Consider the following 23505-nt stretch of genomic DNA (forward strand, 5'->3'; position numbering starts at 1 on the left):
AAATAGCATTTAAGAGATTCACCCTTGTGCAATTGCACTTAATTATTACCACACAATATAGCGTTCATGCTTCCAAATCGTGTTTTTTTTACTGATGGTGGTGGTTTGCTGTTATACTCATGTGTAAAGTGTATAGCTCCAGCTCGCAAATTAAATGTGTGTGACATTTGATCTCACACTCATTTTGAATAGTAGATATTCACGCGGATATTTGTATGTGCATGCATGTCTTTTCTTGTAGCTAAAGGCCAATTCCATTTATATGAAATTAATTGAATAATCCCTGTGTCATTGAAAGAGGGAAATGGAATTTAGCCCCTTTTCGTCCTGTGTATACATGTGTTCCATCTCCTCATTTCACCCGTGTCCATTTACACAGTCTTCTGTCCTCTAGGTTCCCCCCACACATGGTGCCCTCTCACCACAGTTTGCACGCCACGGGCATCCCACACCCAGCCATTGTCACATCCAACGTCAAGCAGGAGTCCTCCCACAGTGACATCTCTCTCAGCTCGTGAGTAGACACTTCTGCTGCCCCAAACACGGTTCAGTCCCACACATCAGGATTTAAAAACCAGTCGTGAGTTTATCTCGCTCACCTCTCTGCCCTCTGCCGCTCCACAGGAAACAGTCAGACGCTAAAAAGGAAGAGGAGAAGAAGAAGCAGGTCCACATAAAGAAGCCTCTGAATGCCTTCATGCTCTACATGAAGGAGATGCGGGCCAAGGTGGTGGCTGAGTGTACACTGAAGGAAAGTGCTGCCATCAACCAGATCCTGGGCCGGAGGGTAAGACCCAACACTAAACACACAGCGACACCTGTAATGGTCCAACTGAAGGGTTCATCACAGCGGATTCCCCATCCATCTTTCCTGCCGATTGTATTCAAGGCGAATGCAGTTCACAGCCTTGTAGAGTTAAACTCATTTTGAATTCATTGTAAAACAATCTCCTTCCTGTGTCTTGTCTGTGGTTTCACAGTGGCACGCCCTAACGCGGGAGGAGCAGGCCAAGTACTACGAGCTCGCCAGGAAAGAGCGACAGCTTCACATGCAGCTGTATCCCGGCTGGTCAGCACGAGACAACTATGTAAGTGTTTAAGTTTACAAGTCGTAACGGGCTGGTCTTTCCCCTTTCACTAGGTGACATGGCCAGGAAGAGTTCTTTCTTTTGCTTTTAACCTGAGAGATTACTTTCTTCTTCTAATTTTCTTTTGATATGTATATCTGAGACTGGGCAAATTGGCAAGCCCACCTTTTTATGACATATTTGGAACAAAGTCCGACCGTGATGTTGTTTATATGAATCCTCTGTGAATGTGTTGCGCCTCAGACACTTTGTTCTGATACTTAAGTGCTCGGATTCTCATCAATTTTGCCCAGTTTTGGGATCAAGCCGACAAGAGTCTTCCACGAGCAGCCTTTGAGAAATCGGTCTTCCAAAACAGAGGCTTGTCACGATGTCTAGATGTTCACAGAGCAGAGGAAAATAAGACAAAAGATTACAGAGAAAGAATAAAAGAGCAGAAAACAGAAAGAGGAGGGATGATTCTGAACTGGCCTGCAGTGGCTGTTACAAACCGGAGGGCAGAGACAGAAACAAAAGGCAGAGACAGAATGAATAAATAAGTAAACACAGAGAAGAGTCCTATTCTCTGTTTCATGTTTTGGGCATTCTGCAATATAATAACTAAGGTTCCTGTCTGTGTCTATTTTTTCTTTCTATTTTTTTGGCGGCTAACCAACAGGGGAAAAGGAAGAAGAGAAAAAGGGAAAAGCAGCAAGCAGAGAGCAATGGTAAGTGAGCTGCAATTATCTCTCATATTAGAAGAGCCCCATCATGTGTCAGGCAGATGTGACATCTTGCAAGATAAAAGTCAAGCTAGTTTTTTTTGTGTTATGTTTTTTTTTTAGTGTGTGTTATTGTGCCTGGCTTTTTTCTTTCTTTTTTTGTATAGTTATGCTTCCCAATGCAATATTTAAATGGTAGAGTTGCTTGTAATACCCCCCTTGCCCCATTTCCCCCCAGCCTTCCCCAGCTAATAACAACTGAATATGCATGACCCCCCCCACACACTCCTCCTCACCTCCCCTCTTGACACCCCCTCCCCACTTTGCCCCTTAGCGTTCTGGTATTGTGATATGTATGTTTTGAGAATGTGAAGTTGAAGCATTGTGAGAGCCATTAACTTTGCTAGTGTTGTGTGCGTGGCTCTATTTGATAATGCCTGTGCCCTGCAGATAGACTGCACTACAGTACTGGGTGTGTGTGTGTGTGTGTGTGTGTGTGTGTGTGTGTGCTTGTTGGACTGCCCCTTTGCTTGCTTTCATGCATGCTTTTATATCAACATAAGAAAAATCACTTACATCTTAAAATTAAGGAGGTTTGCTTATTCTATGATTTATCCATTTTTATTCTTATGATTCATATTCTTCTGATCGTATTGTGAGGAGCAATGGCGACTTGTTATTATGTATTTTGCGCTCGTTTGGTGACGGATTTCTTCTTGAAGGCCTCTCTATCTGTTCTTTTTTTTCAGAACACAGAGAATATTTTCCAAACCCTTGCCTTTCACTCCCTCCGATTACAGGTGCTAATGTCATTTTGAGTCTTAAATTACTAACTTGTTTTATTATTTCTTCTTTTTTTCTTAATGTATATTATATTTTATCAAATGGTGTTTAATATTAGGCAGGTTTAAAAAAAAAAAAAAAATCTAAATATACTCTTGCTGCTTGTTTGCTGTTTCCCTTTCTCAAAATGTTGCTATTGTTTATACAACTTCAAACTAGATTATATTTAATTTAGTTCAACTAAATTTACTCATGTTGCTCATTAGTCTAGAGCGTTTTCTGTATTTTGACACAATCACTGTGCAGTATGCCTGAGGAACTGATTACATGAAGTTAAGTTATCATCGTGGAGTATGACCTGAAGGATGGGATGTCAGGGTGAACCTCCTTAATCTGTACGCTTCAGTAGCTGCAGCTCCCTTTAGATCCGTCTCCTCAACCAAGACCTGGTCTCAATCCCTCCGCCACAATATTCTGCTGTCACTCAGCTCTAATTCTGATAATAATAATCACAATTACTGGTCTGAGCTGCCAGTGTTGATGCTGTTTGATGCCAGGTCTAAGGAGTAGTTTCCCTCTTCCCGTTCCAGCCTCTTTAAACCTTTCCCTGGCTATAAGGCTAACTTATGACTGTGCTTTTTTTTTTAGCAGTCTGCTCCTGCTGCCTAGTTATACCACCTTTAACCGTGTCTTTTTAAAACCATAGTGCACTGATAACACCCAGCAGTAAATAATCCAACCTGCGTTTGCTCCATTTAGTATTCCGTCTCAACTAAATAAGCATCTTATCTTCAGCTTTAACTCCAGTCAGAATTTAGGTTACTAAAAGCAATTGTTTCTATATTAATGTCCTGATTTTATAATTTGCATGCATTTTGATTTTACTAATGTCTGAAACACACTAATTGTGTTCAGCCCTGTCTTTAAAGGCACACTTGAGAATGGCTTTTGGGGTGTTTTTTTTAGGGTGGGGGGGATTTCTTGCACAATGAGCCAAGCTTCATAGATTCACTGTTACTTGTTTTTTGTTCCTCTTTATTTCTCTCCTCTTTTTGATTTCTGTTCCTTATTGTTTTTGGTTTTGGTTCTTTTATCTCCTCTCTCTGCTGGCTTCCCCTCACTGTTGCGGCATCAGACCTGAGCGCTCCTAAGAAGTGTCGAGCGCGCTTTGGGCTCGATCAACAGAATAACTGGTGTGGCCCGTGCAGGTGTGTATGGTGTGTGCTTGCACTGGCCAGGGCCAGGTGAAGGCTGTGCAACGTTACACTGGGACTTCCTCCTTCGCTCTTTGCTGCTGCCGCCTCTTCTTCCTCTTCTCTCCCCTCCCTCTGTCTGTCCTGCCAGGCTATCGTGACCTCTCAGCTTCCTCCAGCCACGCCCTGCCGGTCTATCTTTAGGTTCCCACTATTTGATTTTTTACTCTTTTTTTTACCTGCCGTATGGGTTGAAGGGTGTTAACAGCATATGCTAGAATGTTTGTATGAATGGTGCCTGTGCGTATGTTTTGATGAGACAACATTTTTTTGGGGGGGTTACAGGGGTTTCATTGCAGGATGTACAGTACAATAAGCCTCACTGACATTGGTCAGAAATCCTAAACTGGCAGGTCGGGGCTTGGAGGATCTGGAGCCTGATGGCTTGTTCAATATGGAGGACATCCCAGTGTTGCCAGCCTAAACCTAAGCCCTGGCTACATGTTTTTGTCTGTGTAATGACGTGTCCATTTTGTTTTTTCTTTCTTTTTCTTTTGTTATTTGTCTTTGTGTGTATGTTTGTGTCTACCTCTTTGGCTAACAGATGCAAATACCCCAAAGAAGTGTCGTGCCTTGTTCGGGCTTGACCAGCTGAGTTTATGGTGCAAACCATGCAGGTATAACTGCTGTAGAACCAATGGGAGGAAGACATCCACAATGAGCAGCTTCTTCTGCTTGATTATTTGCTCAGATATCCCTCTCAAACGTGTTTCCATCATTGTGGTGACAGATGGCAAACTGCTCTGCTCCTTTTCCTTAATGAGGAGCTTCCTGCTATAAATTCCCTCACAGCAATTCTTCCTCATTGAACTCGGTTCAAGCCCAGTGGCAGAAAATGGATTTCTAAATAAGATTACTGAATACTTAATCTCAACAAAAACATCGTGCTGCCAGATCACGGTTTCCGAGTGTAATTTGGAGAAAAAAAAACATCTCAATTACAATCGGACTTGTTTCCGGTTGAAATCCATTTTCTCTCCATGTCATGTATGTTCTAATTGGCGTCCTTTGAATAACAATGTAATGCTTACAAATTAAGCCCTGCTTTCTCTGAGGCCCTGCTCAGTGACACTCTTTTCTGTGCCCTCTTCCTCCTCCTTCTCCACCTCTTCTTCCTCCAAACTCCTCTTCAATAACCCTTACTTAGTCCCTACCTGTTGTCTTTCTGTTCTGACACAAGCAGTCTTTGAATTGGGAATATTTTCATGGTAGGTATTTGTTTCTGCTCAGTAATACCCTTCTCTGTGTCTGGCTTGCACCACACCCTGCCCCACCTCTTTCTTGACACCCACCATTGCAACACATTGTTTGTTTCCGCTGTTACACGTTTCCTTTGTATCGTTTTAATCGTTTACATGGGGCGGCTTTAAATCAAAATTTAGTCTGAATATTTTTGAATTTTCCCGCACTTTGCGAGAGGTCGCTCTTAGCAGTTCATAAGCCTATTTTAAAGGACAGCTCTTAGTTTTGTGCGAATGTGCTGAATGTCCCAAAATAATTTGACACATCACCGAGACTATCTATGTCTTAAAATGTTCTTTTAAATAAGAAGGGCATCACAATTGCCCCACCTCCTCCACACAGTCCGCCATTGTTGGCGATTCCACTTGGCTCTCTTATTCCCCTCCCGGCTGTAACACACATTATCAAAAACACTACATTATTCCCCATAACAATAACAGGAGATCAGGAGGGTGGACAGCGCGATAATTCCGTCTTCCTTTTCGGAGCCGAGAGGTTAAAAGTTCTCTCTGGGCTCCATTTCCTAAAAGATGCATCTGGTGTAATTTCCCCCGAGACGGAAAAATCAATAACATACACAGGCACATACTATGAATCGATATGTCTGTTAAAAAATGGATATTAGCTCATTTGTTGCAGTTTGACAGACAGTTATCCAGAGCACGATGTCTATGTAGTGGCAAATGATACCTTTTCACGGCCGCTCGATGCTCCGCAGCACCCAGCGCTGCAGTATCGGTGTAGAAAGCTCTAACGGCCGTATCCCCCTCTTTTCTAGACTTTTCTAGTGTTCTATACTGTCCGGTGTTGTTTGCCTGTACTGTCGAGTTATTCGGGAAATGCATGCTTGTCTTTCACCCTAGCATGAGATCAAGGTTTCGTGAGCCCTTTTTTATGTGATTTGTCGATGTCCCTCATCCTTTTCATTCTCAGTAGTCGGCTCTCTTTGTTTGTAGACTTTTCCCCCTTCAGAATTACAGGAAAAGGTTTGATTTGACAACCTTAATTAAACAGTAACAGCCTCATATGATCCAAACGCCCCACTCTTTCTTTTGTTTAAACACCTTAGTCTTCTTTATGCCGACTCCCTGTCCCTGTGAGTCTTAACTACTAATACTTCACGGCCTTCAGGCATCCTCGTGATAGAATGGAGAGCTGAGAGAGGGGTCACTGCCAGGGTCAGGGTAAAGATGAGGTGGGCAGAGATTCCCCCTTAACCAAATCTGAACACAGCCTTCGCAGCAGAGTCGCCGCAGACAAATGCAACAATCCCCTTCCCTCCCATCTCCCTCTCCCCCGCCCTCCCATGCTCGTTCATCGGGTTCCACTGAGCGCAACGGGTCTGGCCTCAGGACTCAGCAGGCAGGGGGAGGGTCCCGACCTCGGGCAGGAATGCAAACATGATGCCTTGACCCCTCGCGCACACACACTCGTGTCTGTGGGGCAGATGCGGAGTAGTGTGGATCTTGTTGACTTTTTTTTTTTTTTGCCTCGTATCCAAACTCCGTCCCCTCAGGAGAAGAGAGAGTAAGAGGGCCAGATAGAGGTAGACGAGGGAGACAGGTCCAGTAACCTTGTGTTGCTGGAGAGAACAGGCTGATCCCCAGCTGTAGCTGTAAGAAAGGCTGAGTTTACATCCAGAGAGCAACCATCGCTACATCTAATCTTCTCTCCTCATCGCCATCATCCTCTCTGTCTGTGCTTTTCATTTCCCAGCCGCTTCACCTGTGATCTCTCCTTCATGTCTGTCCTGTTTGATGGTTTAGTATTTGGATAATTGACTGTCATTTCTACCACCTTTGGTCTTAGCACGAGCTACTTAAATGCACCCGCAAACTACGACATGTTATGTAAAACCAGTTTGAAATAACGATTGTTCAAAAAAAAAAATAATAAAAGGCAACGGTGCATTTAAGTCAGCAACGGTTCTGAGAGGCAATGCAGTTTGAAGATGCGATGCTAAACGACGCTCTCCTTCTCTCGATTTGTCCCTCAGGAGAAAAAAAAAGTGCATTCGCTACATCCAAGGTGAAGGCAGCTGTGCCAGTCCTCCCTCTACGGACGGAAGCTTACTAGACTCCCCCCCCTCCTCCCCCTCCTCAGTGGTTCCCTCCCCCTCCTCAAAAGAGTCCAATCCTCAGACTGAACAAATGCAACCTCTCTCACTGACTATGAAACCGGCCCACCAGCCACTCCACCACCCGCACCGCCTGGCTGGGCCTCCACCGCCATCTTTGGTTCAGCTGGAAAACTCTGCTGCAGCTAGGAAAACGCCCGGCGCCTCCTCCCACAACGGAGCCCTGGAGCATGGTGACGTCTCATCCTCGCGGCAGCCGGGCTCTTCTGTGGCGTCCTCAATGGCCCGGCCCTCAGCATCGCTGTGTCATTCCCACTCGCTCCTCTCCTCCACGGGCCCCCAGCCTCTGTCGCTAGTGACCAAGTCTATAGAATAGTCTACCCTATTCTTCTCCTCTTTTCTATCTCTGCCCACACACACACACACATACACACAAACACATGCGCTCACACACACTTCTAGGCTCTCTCTCTCTGCTATATTTCACTTGCTGTCGGTTCATTTCTCTTTATGTTTCTGTGCCATGAGGCTTTGAAATTTATTTTTTGTTTTATTGAAGTTCATTGGTCAATATTTGACCCATCATTATCAAAAAGAAAATCAAATTATTATAAAGAAATGATACAATGAGCTGTAGTATAGCTTTGTGAATCTGCCAACATTTTTATGGATTTTGTTTTGTCTTTTTTGTAGTGTTAAACAGTGCAAACAGAAAAATTATCTAGTTCAACTTCAAAAATGTTTAAAAGACGGATATAAAAAGGTAGGCTAGATTATTCAATGAGCCCTTTTCTTGAAAGAGTTGGTTCTCCTTCTTTATTTGTATTAAATACGAGCTTGCGAACCAATCATTTGACATCTGTTCAAACTCTAGGAGGGCATGAGGCTGGCGGCGACACCTCTTCGAGGAACAACTTTAATTGTGATGTTACTTGTTCTTGTTTAAATGTACAGAATATTGGGGAGGGGGGATTACTGTGTTAAATATGCATTCTTCCACTGCGTTGTCTTTTTTCTTTGTTGTTTACCTTTGGGGCGGAGTCAGGCAAGTTGGGTGGGCTTGAGGGGAGGTCGGGGTGGGAGGGTTGAGGGTTATTAAATTCAAAATGTCACAACGCTAGGACCAGTAGTATTTATTGCTTTAGAGATTGCTTGTTGTATCTTGTATGTGTCTCTTTTTGACTTTTTTTTTCTTAATACATTGTACAAATATTTTTTCTTAAGGTAAGCGACTTATATATGAATGATCCATTTTTACAAGGAGGTTTTAAAAGGCAAATCTTTTGTTATTGATTTCTTTCCTCGCTGAAAAACCTGGATTCCACTCAGTGTAATGTGTAGATCTCATGAACAGAAGTATGCACAACTTCATTTCAAGAAATGCGTCTATAAGCCATTTTACAAAAAGAAGAAAAGAAAACTTGAAACAAGACAGTGGGTGCCGTGTCTTCAGTAGTTGGAAAAGTGTCTAAAGCCCTTCTTTTTTATTGCACAGTCACATCTCTCAGACTGTAGATTCGTGTACAGATTTTCCGTGCCAAATTTTGTGATAATTTTCTCTGCCCCTCTAAACCATGCTGTAGGGATCCTTTTTTTTTGTCGTTTTTATTTTTATTTCGATACCATTCTTTGCTGTGACGTTACATAGATTGCTATGTATGTAGTATAAATGTTGCTATAACAAATGTGTTTGGTAGCAAATTGTCAAATATAAAAATTTAAACTTAATAAAAAGGCGGACATCATACTGTATAAACCCACAAGGGCCAAATTATGTATATTAGGAAGTTCATAAAAAAACTATTAAATACAAAAAAATACACAAACTGCCACTTTTAAGTACACTACTACATATAGGTAGATAGGAAAAAATAGGCATGTTGATGTTGCAAGAGGCTGTAAAAAAAGCTACAAGAGAACCATCCACTCGGTGCCATTGTAGTTGACATGACGCGACTGTAATCTGTCGATTTCTTCTCTGGTTTATTAAGATGCTAATGATAAATAGTTTGAATGTTTCCTTAACGGCTGTGATGTTCCTGTTCTATTTTATGCTCTTATCTTTTTGTTTGTTTGTTTTTCCTGTTATTTTAAATGGTTCCAAAACCATGTTTTTTTGTAATGAATAAATGTTTATGCTGTACAGTCTCTGTAGCATGCAGTTCTGTATTAATAAAAGCAACTTAGTATGTGCACATTTGTGTCCTCCTTTTATTTGGAAATTTACTGGCAGAGAAACTGTTGCAACAGCATCTCGGCAAGTAGCTCTTATTCAGCTTCAATTGTCCTCTAGTTCATAACAGAGTCATGAAATAACACCAGTCATTAAGATGCCTTGAAGTAATAGTCTAATAGAGATTCATGCCATTATAATTAAACATTATAAATACTTTATCAGGTGTCATGAAATGCAATTTGCTGCAACTATATTCAAACCCAGCAACCTTGTAAACAGAGTGCACGCAGCATTACTAATGTGAGCACCAACGGATAGCAAGACATAATCAATGAGAAGGTCATTGTAGTCGTAACTCTAATTGTCTAAAATGTAATGCGGTGAAAAAAAAAAAAAAAGTTCAGACAGAGGAACTTTTAGAACAGTTCAGCTCAAGTAACTCCACTGTTTTCACTACTTTGTGTTTGCACACATGGAAACTGAACACCACGTTTCATATGAGCTATTCTAAGTGCAGCTTTCAACCAATTGAACACTCAGTATTCCACTTCAGGATTAAGAGTTCGGCTCAAGTGTTTTCTTGACTCCAGAGTCCAGATCCTTAGCCATTTCCGTTTTATTGGTTATTTTAAATACAAACCTTTTTCCTGGTGTGAATATTTACTCTGACATCTGTGGAATTTTTAAAGTGAACATTGACTTTATCAGCTAAAAGAGAATACTGTCTCCTCTTTGCAGGAGACATCTGACACAAGCGAATTCCCCTCGATCTCTATGTTCAGTCTGCTGGCAAATCAAGAATTTAGATAACAAAACCAACTGGAATATATGTCTTATCAGGTAATATGTTGGTTCAAAATAGTACATTAAGAAAAGCAATTCAGTTTCTATTCTGTGTAGATTTTCTGTATCAGAAAATCTAATTCTACTCCCCACATTACATTATAACGTCCTCCAAGAGAACTGCAAACTCATGTTTTCTCTCTATCGTGTCCTTTTACCAGCATTCGAGTGCTCCTGGGATAACTTACACTCACTACAGTGGCTCTTCCCCCTTTTTAACAGATGTATCAGTGAGGCAAGTGTCCCATTTTTTTAATTTAAATGTACAGCCTTATGTTGTCTGTTTAAATATTAAGAACACAAACAGACAGACTTCAGTTCACAACGTGCTTCTAAATGCATCTCAATAGTAGCTTGTGTGACCGCTTGTGATTACATGTTATGCTCAGTGTGGATTCCACCTATAGGAGCAATCACCAACTACTGATAAAGAGGAAGCGCTACACACCTGAACAAGGCCATCCAAACAGAGAGGAGGATCATGATCAATATGTGGTACTCTTTGTCAGGTATGGATGGAGGGTTTGAAGTACAGGCAAATGAACTGCATTGTGCTAAATGCACAGTACATATTTTAGAGTGGTGTGGGATCGATTTATGTTCACACTGCAACTCATTTCAGTTCAATATTCGCTCAGAGCAGCACCTCTGGAGCTGGAGGAGATTCAGCATCTTGCTGATGAACACATAGACAAGGCTGCTGACAAAGGGGCTTGTGTATTATCTTCTGTGTGTATTATGGCTGGCCATTTGTATTCTGACATCAACACATTCAGCACGTCAAAACCGCTCATAGGTCGTTGGATGCTTTATCATAGTTATCATTTAATTTAGCTATGAGAGTTCTATCAGTAGGTATGTCAGGGATTTCGTGTACACATGTTTTGTATTAGACGCAGCACACAGGCGTTACATTGCAGTCAAAGCAAGCTTGTCTCATGATGTTTTCAATAAATCAAGAAAACAGTCTCTGATTGTATATGCTGGCAAGTGATCATTTTAATGGATTCACTCCGTATGCTGAGGAGAGCAGCATGGATGTATTTTCATTAACTTATTATTAAGTTTGCTTAAGTCTACGAAGCATTCAAGCAAACTATGAAAAAAGCAATAAAGTGTCGCTGAAATACAAGCGTGTGCGTGTTTTACTCGAACAGGGCCGTATTGTATAGACCGTCCTTTAGTGAAGAATACAAAGCCAAGAAGAAGTGAAACCAAGGGGATGGGTTCAGTTGTCATCAAGCGAACGCAGGACTCTTTTTTGTTCTCTTTGAGTGTATACAATATACACATGTAATGCATTTGTGTGGGCCATACCCTTGAACTATAAACCATTAGACCAGCGATGTATAGCACGGGAGCGTCTGTGGCGGTTCTAATTTATTTCAAGAAGCAGGAAAGGCTTGAGTAAAGAAATTGCATTTTTTTATGTCACTGTCGCATGGAGGAACAATGTTGAAGGCCATCGCTGCAGGCAAGCATACAAATCAGAAGACATTGCAGAACATTAAATAGGTTAAAAAAAAAACATGGATGTTATTAAAAAAAAAGAGATGTATATACCACTGACCCTGATCACTGTAGTAGAAGAAATTGAAAGGTTGAAGGAATGGCCGCAGCGTATAGCGCCAACATCCACAGCATCTCCTTCATATTCACAGATGTATGTTGTCCTCCATAATGACATTCCTCTCTTCACCCCAAATAAGTGTATTATGAAGTTAAAAGAAAAGAGGAAAGAGGGTTACTGTTCGGTTTCTGTGTGCAGGCGAGTTCTCGGAGGTGCTCTTTATTTTGGCTGCTTTATGTGAAAGGAGTTCTCGAAGCGCTCTTCATGCAAAACAATTGAAGTGCCTGAATTGCATGGATAGCTCAAGAGAACATATTAAAATCAACTCCAATGCATTGAGACTCTGCTGCGACCTTCATCAGGGAGAAGAACGTTCTTATTCCCTCCTCATGCACGTTGATGCGCTGCTCCCTAAAGAGGACCATTGTTCGGCCAACAACATTCATTGGTTCAAAAAGCACTTAAGAAATTGTTTGGGAATTGGAATACTAAGCCAGTGCCGTTTGTGCTGCTCTTGACCGTATCTCATGATCTCAAGATTTAACGTGTGTGTCCAAGGATGAACTGGGATCAATCCTTTTTTTTTTTGCAGGATTGTAGGAAAAAAACACAGAGTTAAAGGATTCTTAGGTCATGTCAATACTTATTATGGTTTCACACTTTGGAGAAGAGGGTGAGAAAGAGGAGATCATCAATGAGGTGATGGTAAAAAAACACACGGTACAGCAAGGTCTGACATTATACATGTAATTATAATATTATATACATGCATACATAATCTGTTGCTACATGTTTGCAATATGTTTCTATATGAGGTATAAATCTTGATCTTAATTCGCTCTCGCGTTAACACCACATAACTCTCGAATGGCAGGAGCCTGTAAAAGGAAAAGCATTTTGCCGTTAGAACTGTTAGTGGTTACTCATTCTCATATGTAATTAGTTTTTACAATGAAAACAACTTGTCTATATATACATTGTTGGCGATTTGAATACATACTGATGAGTAACTTGTAGACTGAATGTGCTTTTTTTTTCAAAACAATTTTTTTTAAAGAATCAGCCCACTCTTTATTCAGTAACAATTGTCCTCTAACCTTGAAGAACAAAATGATGAACATGAAAGGTGGGCATTTGGTGAGAGATTTTCTCTTTCCTCCAATTTGAAAGAGCCTCTTTTATCTAAGAAATAACTAAGGGTTATACACAAGGGAAATGTTGGTACAATTTGGAGCACAATACTTTCCCATAAGGACTATCCTGTGGCGTGCCAGTAACAAGGCCATCTTTAATCAGAACTATGTTGGACCCATTAAGGCCATATTGTGTGTATTGCACAACAATAGATTCTGAATAAAGGGACAATGAAAGCAGCGTTTGAGTACACAGAGGAGAGGAATAAGCAACAGAGAGTGAAGGGATGTTCCATCAGAGAACATTTCAGCAATTCAGACCACAACATGGAGAGCCTTTTTTTTATTTTTCAGCTTCAGTCTCTCTCATAATCCTGCTGTTCTCCTTTAAGATCAAATGCCACAACATCTAATGTATGAAACCAAAAGTCAAGCAGTGGCAACAGTTGATCAAGAGCACAGAGAGAAGACATATATTTGAATATCCATCGTGTTCCTTACATTATGCTGCATGAACGGACAGACAACCAATTGCTTTAAAAGCACCCTCACATGTATGATCAGTTTATAGCTATGACTAGACAACAATGTGGCTGTTATCTGGTCACTGATCAGGTCAAATAATGCAGTCTCAATGGAAATGAGATCATTTATATAACCCATCAGTAATATAAATTATGATTTATTATTTATTTTAAATTCAGTGTAGTTTCCAAATAGAAACAAGGATATTTGACAAACAAAACATGTATTATTGAAACAATGGTTTTGCTTTATTTGGCTACAAGAAAAACATAAAAGTTTCATAGAGACATTCTTTTGCTTTTATTGCCACGGACATATAGTTATGACTGTTTGTTCCAGATAAAAGTAGCTGTCGACTCTAAACTGGGCAAGACAGATTTAAGAAGCTGCGCATGCTCTCGCTATCATAGATCAGTTTTTAGCAGACAATCACTTTTTGACATGATACCTGTCCTTCACCAAGGCGTATGGAGGAATATGTAAAAGGAGAGAGGCTGGAGGAAAACCACAGAAACAACAGGAGTTTCTCGTGAATTATGAGCTCAGTCAGAGAGAAACACAAACACATAGTTGCTGTGTCTGTTGCTTGCTAGCTAGTATAATTCACCTGCATGATGCAATGTGAAAATTAAAGACTTGTGAGAAAGAACATTGTGTTTTATATCCTTTTTGTTATACCTTTCCCAATGTTCTTGTCAGTGGAAATCAATGCCACCTGTGGATGAACATTGCTTATTTATAGATTGAATTGACTGATTGATTGAATTGTTCTACCACTGTATCTGGCAGGAGCAAAGTTATGCCTAACTTTAAGCCTGAATATTATTCAAACGGGCGAGTTATATAAAAGTCAACCTCATCCCCCTGTAGAGTTGACATGGAGGAGGATACTAGCTATGGAGACCAAAACAGTTTTTGGAACCAGGCTGAAAACATGGTTATTTCTGCTCTCACGTAAAAGGCATTTTAACATCGTGGTCTCTGGGGATTGACTCGCTGGATCGAGTCAGCCTCAAGTAGCCACTTGAGGAATGGCAGTCTATTCTAACTACAAATATAATTCAGTCAAGAACATTGTCGTCATAGATATTAATTCATTTTTTGCAACACATGGTTATACTAGGCGGTGGTGGCTCTGCTCTTAAAATGCTCCCTAAATTCACCAAGCAGCTCCCAAGCCACAACAGGGAGCACCCTGTGTGTACAGGAATGAGCCCAAAGTAAGACTTTGAATACCATTTCAACCAATCCTATGCAAGATGAAGCATCTAAGCCTCTACCCTTTTTGAACTAAACAGAGTGGAGGTTGGCAAAGCTCCAGGGAGGATCAGGGAGGAGGGAGTCATATTTGAATGGACCGCCTTGAGGGGAGAGTGGGCTGTGATTGGCGTGTGACCGATTAGAAACAAGGATTCAATCAGCCGGCTGTTAGCTTGTTACACCCGGGGCGTGTGATGTCCTGCATGAACTAACACCATGCTTCATCTATATAGTATAGTATGTCATATGTCCTAAAGAAATCATAGTATAGTATGCCCTAACAATATAATTATATAATTATATAATTATATATATATATACACAATAGTTTATCATGAAAAATGTCAATAAAAATGTCATTCTAATATGGTATGATATAAAAATCCCATATAGTATGCCATAAAAGAATCATATACCATGTCATCATTAATGCCATGAAAAATACCATAAGCCATAAAATGTAATTAAGAATGTCATACTATATAATTAATATCATAGCATGTTATAAAATAATGTCATGAATAAAGTATTATATTTTGCCATATATATATATATATATATATATATATATATATATATATTTTTTTTTTTTTAAATGTAGCATTCCATCTATGGAAAGGGCCTATATGATCACATATAGACGTACACACACTGCGTGTCTTTCTCTGGTTGCCAGGGTGATTGGGGTACCAGGGTGGAGGGGCAGACATCTTAAGAAAGATTAGAGGAGACAGTGTTTTACACAAAGCTACATGTCAAAGCCTTCCTTCCAGTCAAAAGCCATGAGTCCATCGACAAAATATTATTATCGACAGAGAGATGTCAGAGTATAGAATGCCATAAAAAGGTATCACAGAGTCGGTCATATTATAGTATGACATTAAAAGGCAATACAAAATGTCATAGTCTAGTATGCCATAACATATCGTAAAAAGGCTTAGTATAGTGTGTCATAACAAATATCATACAATGTTTCATAGTATTATATATCATGAGAAAGATGTAATTATTTCGTAGAAATATCATATTATAGTATGTAAAAGTGAAAATATCATATTAGAGTATATCATAAAAAATGCCATGGGATAGTATCCTATAAAGAATATCATAGTTTATAGTTTGGCAATGTCATAAAAAAGCTATAGAATATAAAACAATTGCCATAAATGAGTGTCATAAAAACTGTTTTTGTGCTATACAAATGCCATTAAATATGTCATAATATGGTATGCCATAAAAATTCTATACAACAACAGCAACAAAAATTGCTGCAGTATAGTATGACACATACAAGTAATAACACATGTCAGCGTGTAGAAAAGGTCATAGAAAAGGTCACGATAAAACATGTCATGAAATTGTCATTGAAAATATCATAGTACATTATGACATAAGAAATCTCATAAAAATGCCAAAAACAGCCATGCAGAGAAAATGGGACTGAAATGCATTTGGAAAGCCAGAAACTTTGACAAGTCACCATAAGGTCACATAAAGGTCACCCTATGGATGATCTACAGAAATATACTGTTACGTTTACTTACAGTCTGATCATATTCAAATGTATTTATTGTCCATTGTTAACAGCCTCATCGGCATCTTGACTAAAAAGTGCTTCATACTTGGACTAGGTAGTGATTACAGAACACAAATAACTTGAGAGGCCAAGACTAAGAGAGTGAGTAAGTAAAGGTGCTGCTTATATACAGGTGTTAGGTGTGTGTGCTGCTGTCTGCATGTAGGCGTGTGTGTCACCTTCCCAGCACAAGTGCCCTAGTCCCTAATGATGGCGGTGTGCAGCGAGCTAACTACCCTCACAGTGGAGCGAGCCCCCAGGCTAGTGCCACATCTCTCCATCAAGGCCTGCCTTCATCCCGCTTTACACTGGGCCCTTTCCAAAGACACACACCACACACACACACACACACACACACACACACACACACACACACACACACATACAGAGAGAGCCAATGACAAATAATTCATATTATGGCCTGCCTGAAAGTTTGCCACACTACCTCATTAAGCAGCCTATTGTAACTGGCTGACATTCTCTCAGCATAATAACATTCCTTGGTCGGGTTGTGTTTGAAGTGACATCTCACTAGAGTGAAACAGAAATAAATAAAGAAATATAAAAAACACCCAGTCGTGCTATGTTGTTTTTCACCTTCGGAACTCTCAAGGTGATGCAACTTTAGCTGCCAGATATCAATAATGGATCCCTGTTGTTTCTTGATATGAATGATAGATATGAATGAAGACACTATGGCTCAATCCAAACCTACAGATTGAGTTTGATCTCCCACTTAGGGCTGCATTGATTTTTTGTCTTAGTTACACAGTCCAGTGCTCCGCTTCTGTCACGCCAACGAACGTGAGTCTGTTTGATTTCATCTGCGAAATTTACAACGGGCAAAGAGAGAGGCAGGCTCGGTAGATAGGGAGGAGGAGGAGGAATCGCAGCGCATGGGGGGACATTCGGGAAATGTTTTTTTTTGGGGCTTGATGAAGGTGTGGAGAGGGGGTAAGTGAATATGCTCTATTGATGTGCTCCATGTTTGCGCACATGGCAGCAAATGACAGAATGGCAACAGTGTGGGAGTTTTTTTTCTCTTCTTTTCTGAGTGGCAATCAGTCAGTTCAGAGGCGATGAGCTTCTGGCGAGCCTACGAGGCATGTGGCTAGGTGCTCTCTGTCCTGGGGGCGAGACGGGGAGAGCTCTGACTTAGCGCTGACTTTTCCGGGGCATCAACGAGGCATGGGAGAGGAAGCTAAAACTTTCTCAGCAAAGTGAAAGGGGGAAACTGGTGTGTGTGTGTGTGTGTGTGCGTGTGTGTGTGTGTGTGTGTGTGTGTGTGTGTGTGTGTGGCGGAGGGGGGAATCATCCAAGTAAGGCAGACTTGAAGTTAAAGCACTGACGTGCACTTCAATCTTCACTTCAGTCTCGACAAGTATGCCAAACATGGATTTTGCATAAACACACAGCACTTCAGAGACAGGCGTGGAGATAAAGATGAAGTTAGTCGAATAACAAAAGGGAAAATGAGAGGAAGATGGAAGGCGAACCCCGAAACATGAGGAAAGATGGAAGACAAACCCTGCTAAGATGGATTCTGCAGCTGTCTTCCATATCCCTCAGCAGATAGCAGGAATGATAGCAGTGCTTGTTCCAGCCTCCTATAATGAAGTCCAGATGCATCAAGTCAGCTCTGCTCCTCATCATCACAGGCTGTGACCTTGGGAAAACTACCTCAGCCGTGGGCTCTCATATTTACAGAATACTGCAGAGAACCACCAACCACGCTCGCTGCTCAGGGATTACAAGTCAAAAGTTCCACAGTTAAAAAGGTCTTATCTTAATGCCAAACGGCTGCATCTCTGAGTTTCTGTTTGTGTTAAATTAATGGAGCGGCTTGCATTGTCCTCTCTTTAACGGTTTTCTTTCTGCATGAGAGGCGATGCTATTGAGCTGACCCCGCTCCACATGTGTAATAACACAGAGGACACTGTCAATGTGGAAGATATGTTCCTCTTTCTCTACCTGGCTGACACTGAGAGGCTAAGGGGACATGAAATACATGGAACCAAGGTAGCTCCTTTGAGACGGAACATTGGCAAAGAAAGCTGCAATGTGGTTTAACAATGTGCAGTAAATTAAACTCAAATTAGATTATATTATAAACACAAAAATCCAAACATACTGTAGTTTGTCTGTCAAATAACGCATTGCAAGCAAACATGAACAGAGTGGCCTTACAGAGAATTACTTGCTATTGAAAAAAGACTGCAGCAGATACATCAGTGTGTGACAACTTAACAGTGACATAGGGAGAGTTAAGCGTTAATGCACTGGGTGCAGACCTGGATGTAAAACCTCTGTGCAATCAATTTAAAGTAGCTGCCAAAGAAAAACCTCAAAAACAATTAATATTCCTAAACCCTTGTGAAATGTAACAATCACTTTGCCTGAGTACATGCTGAACAAGAGGGTTTCATCCCAAGGCTGACAATGGGAGCAGATTGTATTTTTTGTACTGCATATTGCTTCTTATTACCTCCTTCAGTGATCGGAGATTAGAAAGCACAAGACACACTGATGTGGCTGAGAATAGCAGGTAAAAACATTTCACTGATTTTCAACTCCTCAGTCAAGTACAATGTATCAAAACTTCAGTGGCGCACTGTATGAAACAAAAGTGCTGCAAAAGTGGGACGGCAAGTCTCATCCAGTAGACACAATTACAGTGTTGAGGATATGCTGCGAGCATCGCATGTAAGACAAGAGAGCCATTTTAAAGGAGATTAGTGCTGACACCTCCCTGTGTCTCAGCGTGCAGTGATCACACTGCGCCAGCGACTGTGTGTGGGAGGCCTTTTGTCACTTGTACCATTCAAAGTGGGAGAGGGAAAACAAGCGATGGGATGACACCCAGCCGCCTCCGATAGATCAAAACCAAACTAATAAGCCAGGATGCTCAAATTAACAATGAGGCCTCTTGTTTAACTCAGCTGCTTGACTTCCTCAGCTGAGGCGCATCAACTACACAGGCACATTTAAATCCATATGAGGACGAGACTTTGGAAATAACGACTGCACTCAGCGTCATCGGAAAAAGAATATTAGGGGAAAGAAGAAAATGAAAGCTATTTTCTGTCAACACATTTCCATGTTCAAATGTAAAGCGACTGTGCATGGCTTACACTCGCAACAAAAAAGTGCAACAGACAACAATTGATAACAAAAGCGGTAGCTGAACTGAGGTGGAGGCTTATTAAGAGGGCAGTCATCCACTTAGTGTACCTTGGAGTAAAGCACATGAGGCCCTCCCTCTGCAACAATAATCCATCTCCATTGTTCCCCTGAAGAGGCTTGTTGAAAATTAATTTGGGCTGGTCAACAGTCAATAACATGCTCCCCAGGGACAGGCAGTTTAACCCCCCACTGCTCAGCGTATTAGAGCACACACACTCAAATCCACATTCCACTCAGTTGCCTCTCAATAGTGAGAGGAAAGCATTATTGACCAATTTCTGAGCTTAGTTGTACCTGCATTTCACCCTGCAGGCAATCCACTCTCACCTCCTCCATCTGCTTTCATCGGGTTGTCATGTCATCATGTTGTCTTTTATTCATGTTGCACTATTAGACAAAGATTTTCCAGTGACAGGAAACAGTCTTGAGGGTTGTGCTTGGATAGTTATCATAGTGAAGACCAACCTCAAAACAAACTGTTTTTAAGATGTGTTTTTATTTAGTCCTTCAATCAAAATTGGGTTTGACTGAAGACTAAATGTTGTTTTTTCTTACTGCACTTTATTGGTATGATCATTCTAAAACATGAACATCGAAACATGTGTTTAAAATCGTTATTATGATAATCATATGAAGAATATTTGTATTTGTATATTAATATGGGAAATGTATGCATAATCACAAAATAATCATTTTAATGCAGTGAATTGAGTGCAGCAGTAATACGTTCAGATAAATCCATTACATGTGCAAACAATATTTAATTTAATGTGTTTCAATTTGCAAACATTAATTTGGACAGGGATTTTGTAAAATAGTGACAAAATATGATCACACCATCATTCATACAATTTAACTCAAACTGGATAAATAACTATATTGAATTATTGCCTTATACTAATATATAGATTGATCAATTTGACATACCTTGCGTATGCATTTAAAGATGTATTTAAAGTAATTTGTTTAAATTATACAACAGAAAAGCTGACAAAAACATACATTTTGTGAGTTTTCACTGTGATCTACATAATTTAATATTTTTTTTATTTAGAGTATTTAGAGACCGGCACAACATCACATTTTATTGGTTTATTTTCATTTTAGTTCACACACAATACCTGACAATGCTGCTGTCAGCTGTGTGTTCGGCCATTCACATTGCAGACAGCATTTGACGTTGAAGAGTTTTTCACATCTTTTGCTGGAAAGTGCACCACACATGTTTTAGGGTAGTCGGCTATTTCCAATGCTCTTAAGTTCAGTGTTTGCAGGCACAGGCATGAGGCAATTCTGCAAGGGAAAAACATAATAGCGTACATTGTGTCCACTGTGTGTATTTATTCGTCCATAAAGTAGAAATTGTGATTCATCCCCAAGGGGTCACCCTATAAAAAAAAGCATCTCTGTCTGGTGACAGACTGAGGCAACAGCCGGCAGAAGTGTTGCAATTCCCTTGAACAAATTTGGGACACTTACATCAGGACATTTCTTCAGCTATTAGCTTTTCCAAGACTGAAAACGTTCCCAGATGATTTAACTCCAGACTGTCTTAAATACAAGAGCAGATTACAGTTAATTTATCTTTGCAAAGTGCGAAGACTTGTTTTTCTCCATAGCATCTCGACATTGTTGAAGAAAATAAAGGCTTTTCTCCAACTCACTTGCCAGCTACTCGCAACCAATCCAGCGCCCTGGATCTATTGATAACAAAACTGTGCTTCTCCAACTCTCACCTCCTCTGAGAGGAAAAGCACAAGCCCCTGAACGTTTGGCGCTGCTGAGATGTGTATACAGGAGCACACATGAGCCATTTTGTCAGAGCAAGTGAGGGTTTGGCGGTGAGTGAAGACACTGGAGTAGAAGCGCCTGTATTAAAGTTGAGAAAGAGTGAGAGAGAAAAGAGAGAATGGGGCTCAACCCCCCCACATCAAAGCTTTTCCCTCCAGCGGTGTCTTGTGATATTTATTTATTGAGATGATTTTGCCAGAAACCCAGTGGCCTGGCTGTGCCCCCCCCACTCTTTGATATGTTGCTTGGTTCTTAGCTGGCTGTCCTTAGAGAAAGAAGGGTCGGGGGGTCAGCCAAAGAGACCCCCAGAGGAAAAAACATGGCTCACAGAGTACACCTAGAAACACCACACACCATACCATATACACGCACACACACAAACAGCACACCAGATGATGCACAGGGAAAAGGAGGGGGCGGGGGGGATCAGGCATTGATTATTATTAAAGGGCCAATGATTTGTTTCCTCCACCATTTGGAGGACCACGGCCCACATCTAAATGAATGTCAGATTAATACCTTGAAGTCATTACAGCGCACCCTTTATCGTCATGTTCAGTCCATGCACTACAACAAGCTAAACACACAACAAAAACAAGCTGAAGTGTTATGAAGCTCAGGATTTTATTCATTTTTTTTAAATTTATGTTTACATCTAGTGAACAAAGAACACAGGAAAACAGCCTAGGGGTTCATTTCTCTCATTAAAATGTCCAACTATGAAACAGGTTGACACCTTGTAATGAGATATTTACACATGCTTTGCACACACAAACACGGCAGTCAAAGATCACTCGTACATGAATCACATTACAGCAGTTTGGCCAGGTCTCTGGTAACCAGATGAAGCATCCTTTATGGGAAATACATGGTCACGTGCTGCTCAGAGAGCTAAGATTAGCAGCAGTGGAGAGCCAAGAAGGACAAGTCTGATCCAGTAAGCCCAGGTGGAAGCCATTAGTTAGCACCATGTCGTTGCAGTGTAAAATAACCTGGGTATGGGGGTGGCATGTTGAAGCCAAATAGTTTCCATGGAACAGTAAAGCGCTGGACAAGAAGGAGGAGCTGTGGAAGCATCAGCTTAAAGTGACATGTCACCAAGACCTCATATTTTCTTCTTGGATTGAGATTACGCAACAGTTGTTTCTGCTGTCACATGGGGTTTAATTTGAGGCATCTATGGATGTACATTTTATTTTTTGCCTTGAAAAGTCATTTTTTTTATGATGGAAATAAATGCATGCAAACAATACAGTACAAATCTGACGACAGTGGAATCCATGCATACTGATGTTCTTTATCATTTGTTTTGGCAGTCGCTAACTCTGAGTAAGTGAGGAGGGCCCCTGTCAATGGCCCCCGTGTCAAAGCTGTCCACAGAGAATTCCCAAAGTGGGGCGGGGAGCCACTCCTCACTGCACCGCAGGTTGTAATTTCAGCCACAGGGGAGGGCATGCTCATCTTTTTTGCGTGACAGATCTCCAACATAATGCATTGTCAAATAATTCGTAATATGGCGAGTGTGACACGATGGCCAAATTTTCAATATTCAGATTTGCTCTGGCTCATAAACTCAGCCGCCACCGCGTGCCATCGGCCCATCAATCAAGACATCTCCACTCCCAACCCCCCTCCTCCTCCTCCTCCTCCTCCTCCTCCAACTCTTCCTCACCTGTCATCCCATTTGAATATGAGGTGGCGCTTGGATGGCTTCCACAAAATAAGCCTCTGGGAGAACAAGGCCTGGCAAAGATGTTTTACACGTGTAGGTATTTTGATTGAGGAATATGCATCGCTCTCCCGTGCCAAAGGATGTGACAACCCCTCTCACCTCAGTCAGAGGTCTTCTCCAGATTTATTCCCACATTATAAGGTTTGTCTCATCGTCTTGTGGAAAAAGTCAAGGCTGCTTCAAATCAATTGGGATATGTGTCTCTATTGTTGACACTCATTGTTTGAACAGGCTTTTACTAAATTCCTTGGCAAACAAGGTGGCTAGAAATGAAAGGCTTGACAATGTTTGCTCTAGATTGATGATGAGAACAAACACTGACAGAACATATCAAGGACTGACAATCACTGCCCATCTTTCTTAGTTGCCCCTTCAATAAGTCTCCATTTAACACCCCCTATAATTGAACTTGTGTAAACAATAATCCATCTAAAAGCAGAAGGGCCATTTAACACAGAGTGATGGTCTATGTATGAGGGTAAACAAACAGAGTGCTACTGGATCTGTCATGGCTTGGACCCCTCTAGATAAAGATGGATGGGAGAGTGGAAGGGAGGGAGGGGGCTGAGGGA

General features: G+C 41.0%; 1 protein-coding gene across 2 annotated transcripts in view; it reads left to right on the plus strand.

Moving 5' to 3' along the window:
- The window catches only part of tcf7l2 (transcription factor 7 like 2), a gene marked incomplete at both ends in the record, with an annotated part of 86159 nt that extends 76820 nt beyond the window's left edge, over positions 1-9339 (plus strand). Inside the window, 7 exons of one of the 2 annotated variants that reach the window (XM_079237701.1) lie at positions 395-514; positions 625-787; positions 981-1088; positions 1747-1795; positions 2539-2589; positions 3708-3780; positions 7064-9339. In XM_079237701.1, the coding sequence (XP_079093827.1) occupies positions 395-514; positions 625-787; positions 981-1088; positions 1747-1795; positions 2539-2589; positions 3708-3780; positions 7064-7520 (1021 nt within the window). Of the gene's footprint in view, positions 1-379; positions 515-624; positions 788-980; positions 1089-1746; positions 1796-2538; positions 2590-3707; positions 3781-4972; positions 5016-7063 lie in introns of those variants that run through there. The other variant, XM_079237702.1, reaches the window with a different exon arrangement.
- Between the last annotated feature and the right edge of the window lie 14166 nt (positions 9340-23505).

Source organism: Taurulus bubalis, assembly GCF_910589615.1.
Source record: "Taurulus bubalis genome assembly, chromosome: 2".
Taxonomy (NCBI): Eukaryota; Metazoa; Chordata; class Actinopteri; order Perciformes; family Cottidae; genus Taurulus; species Taurulus bubalis.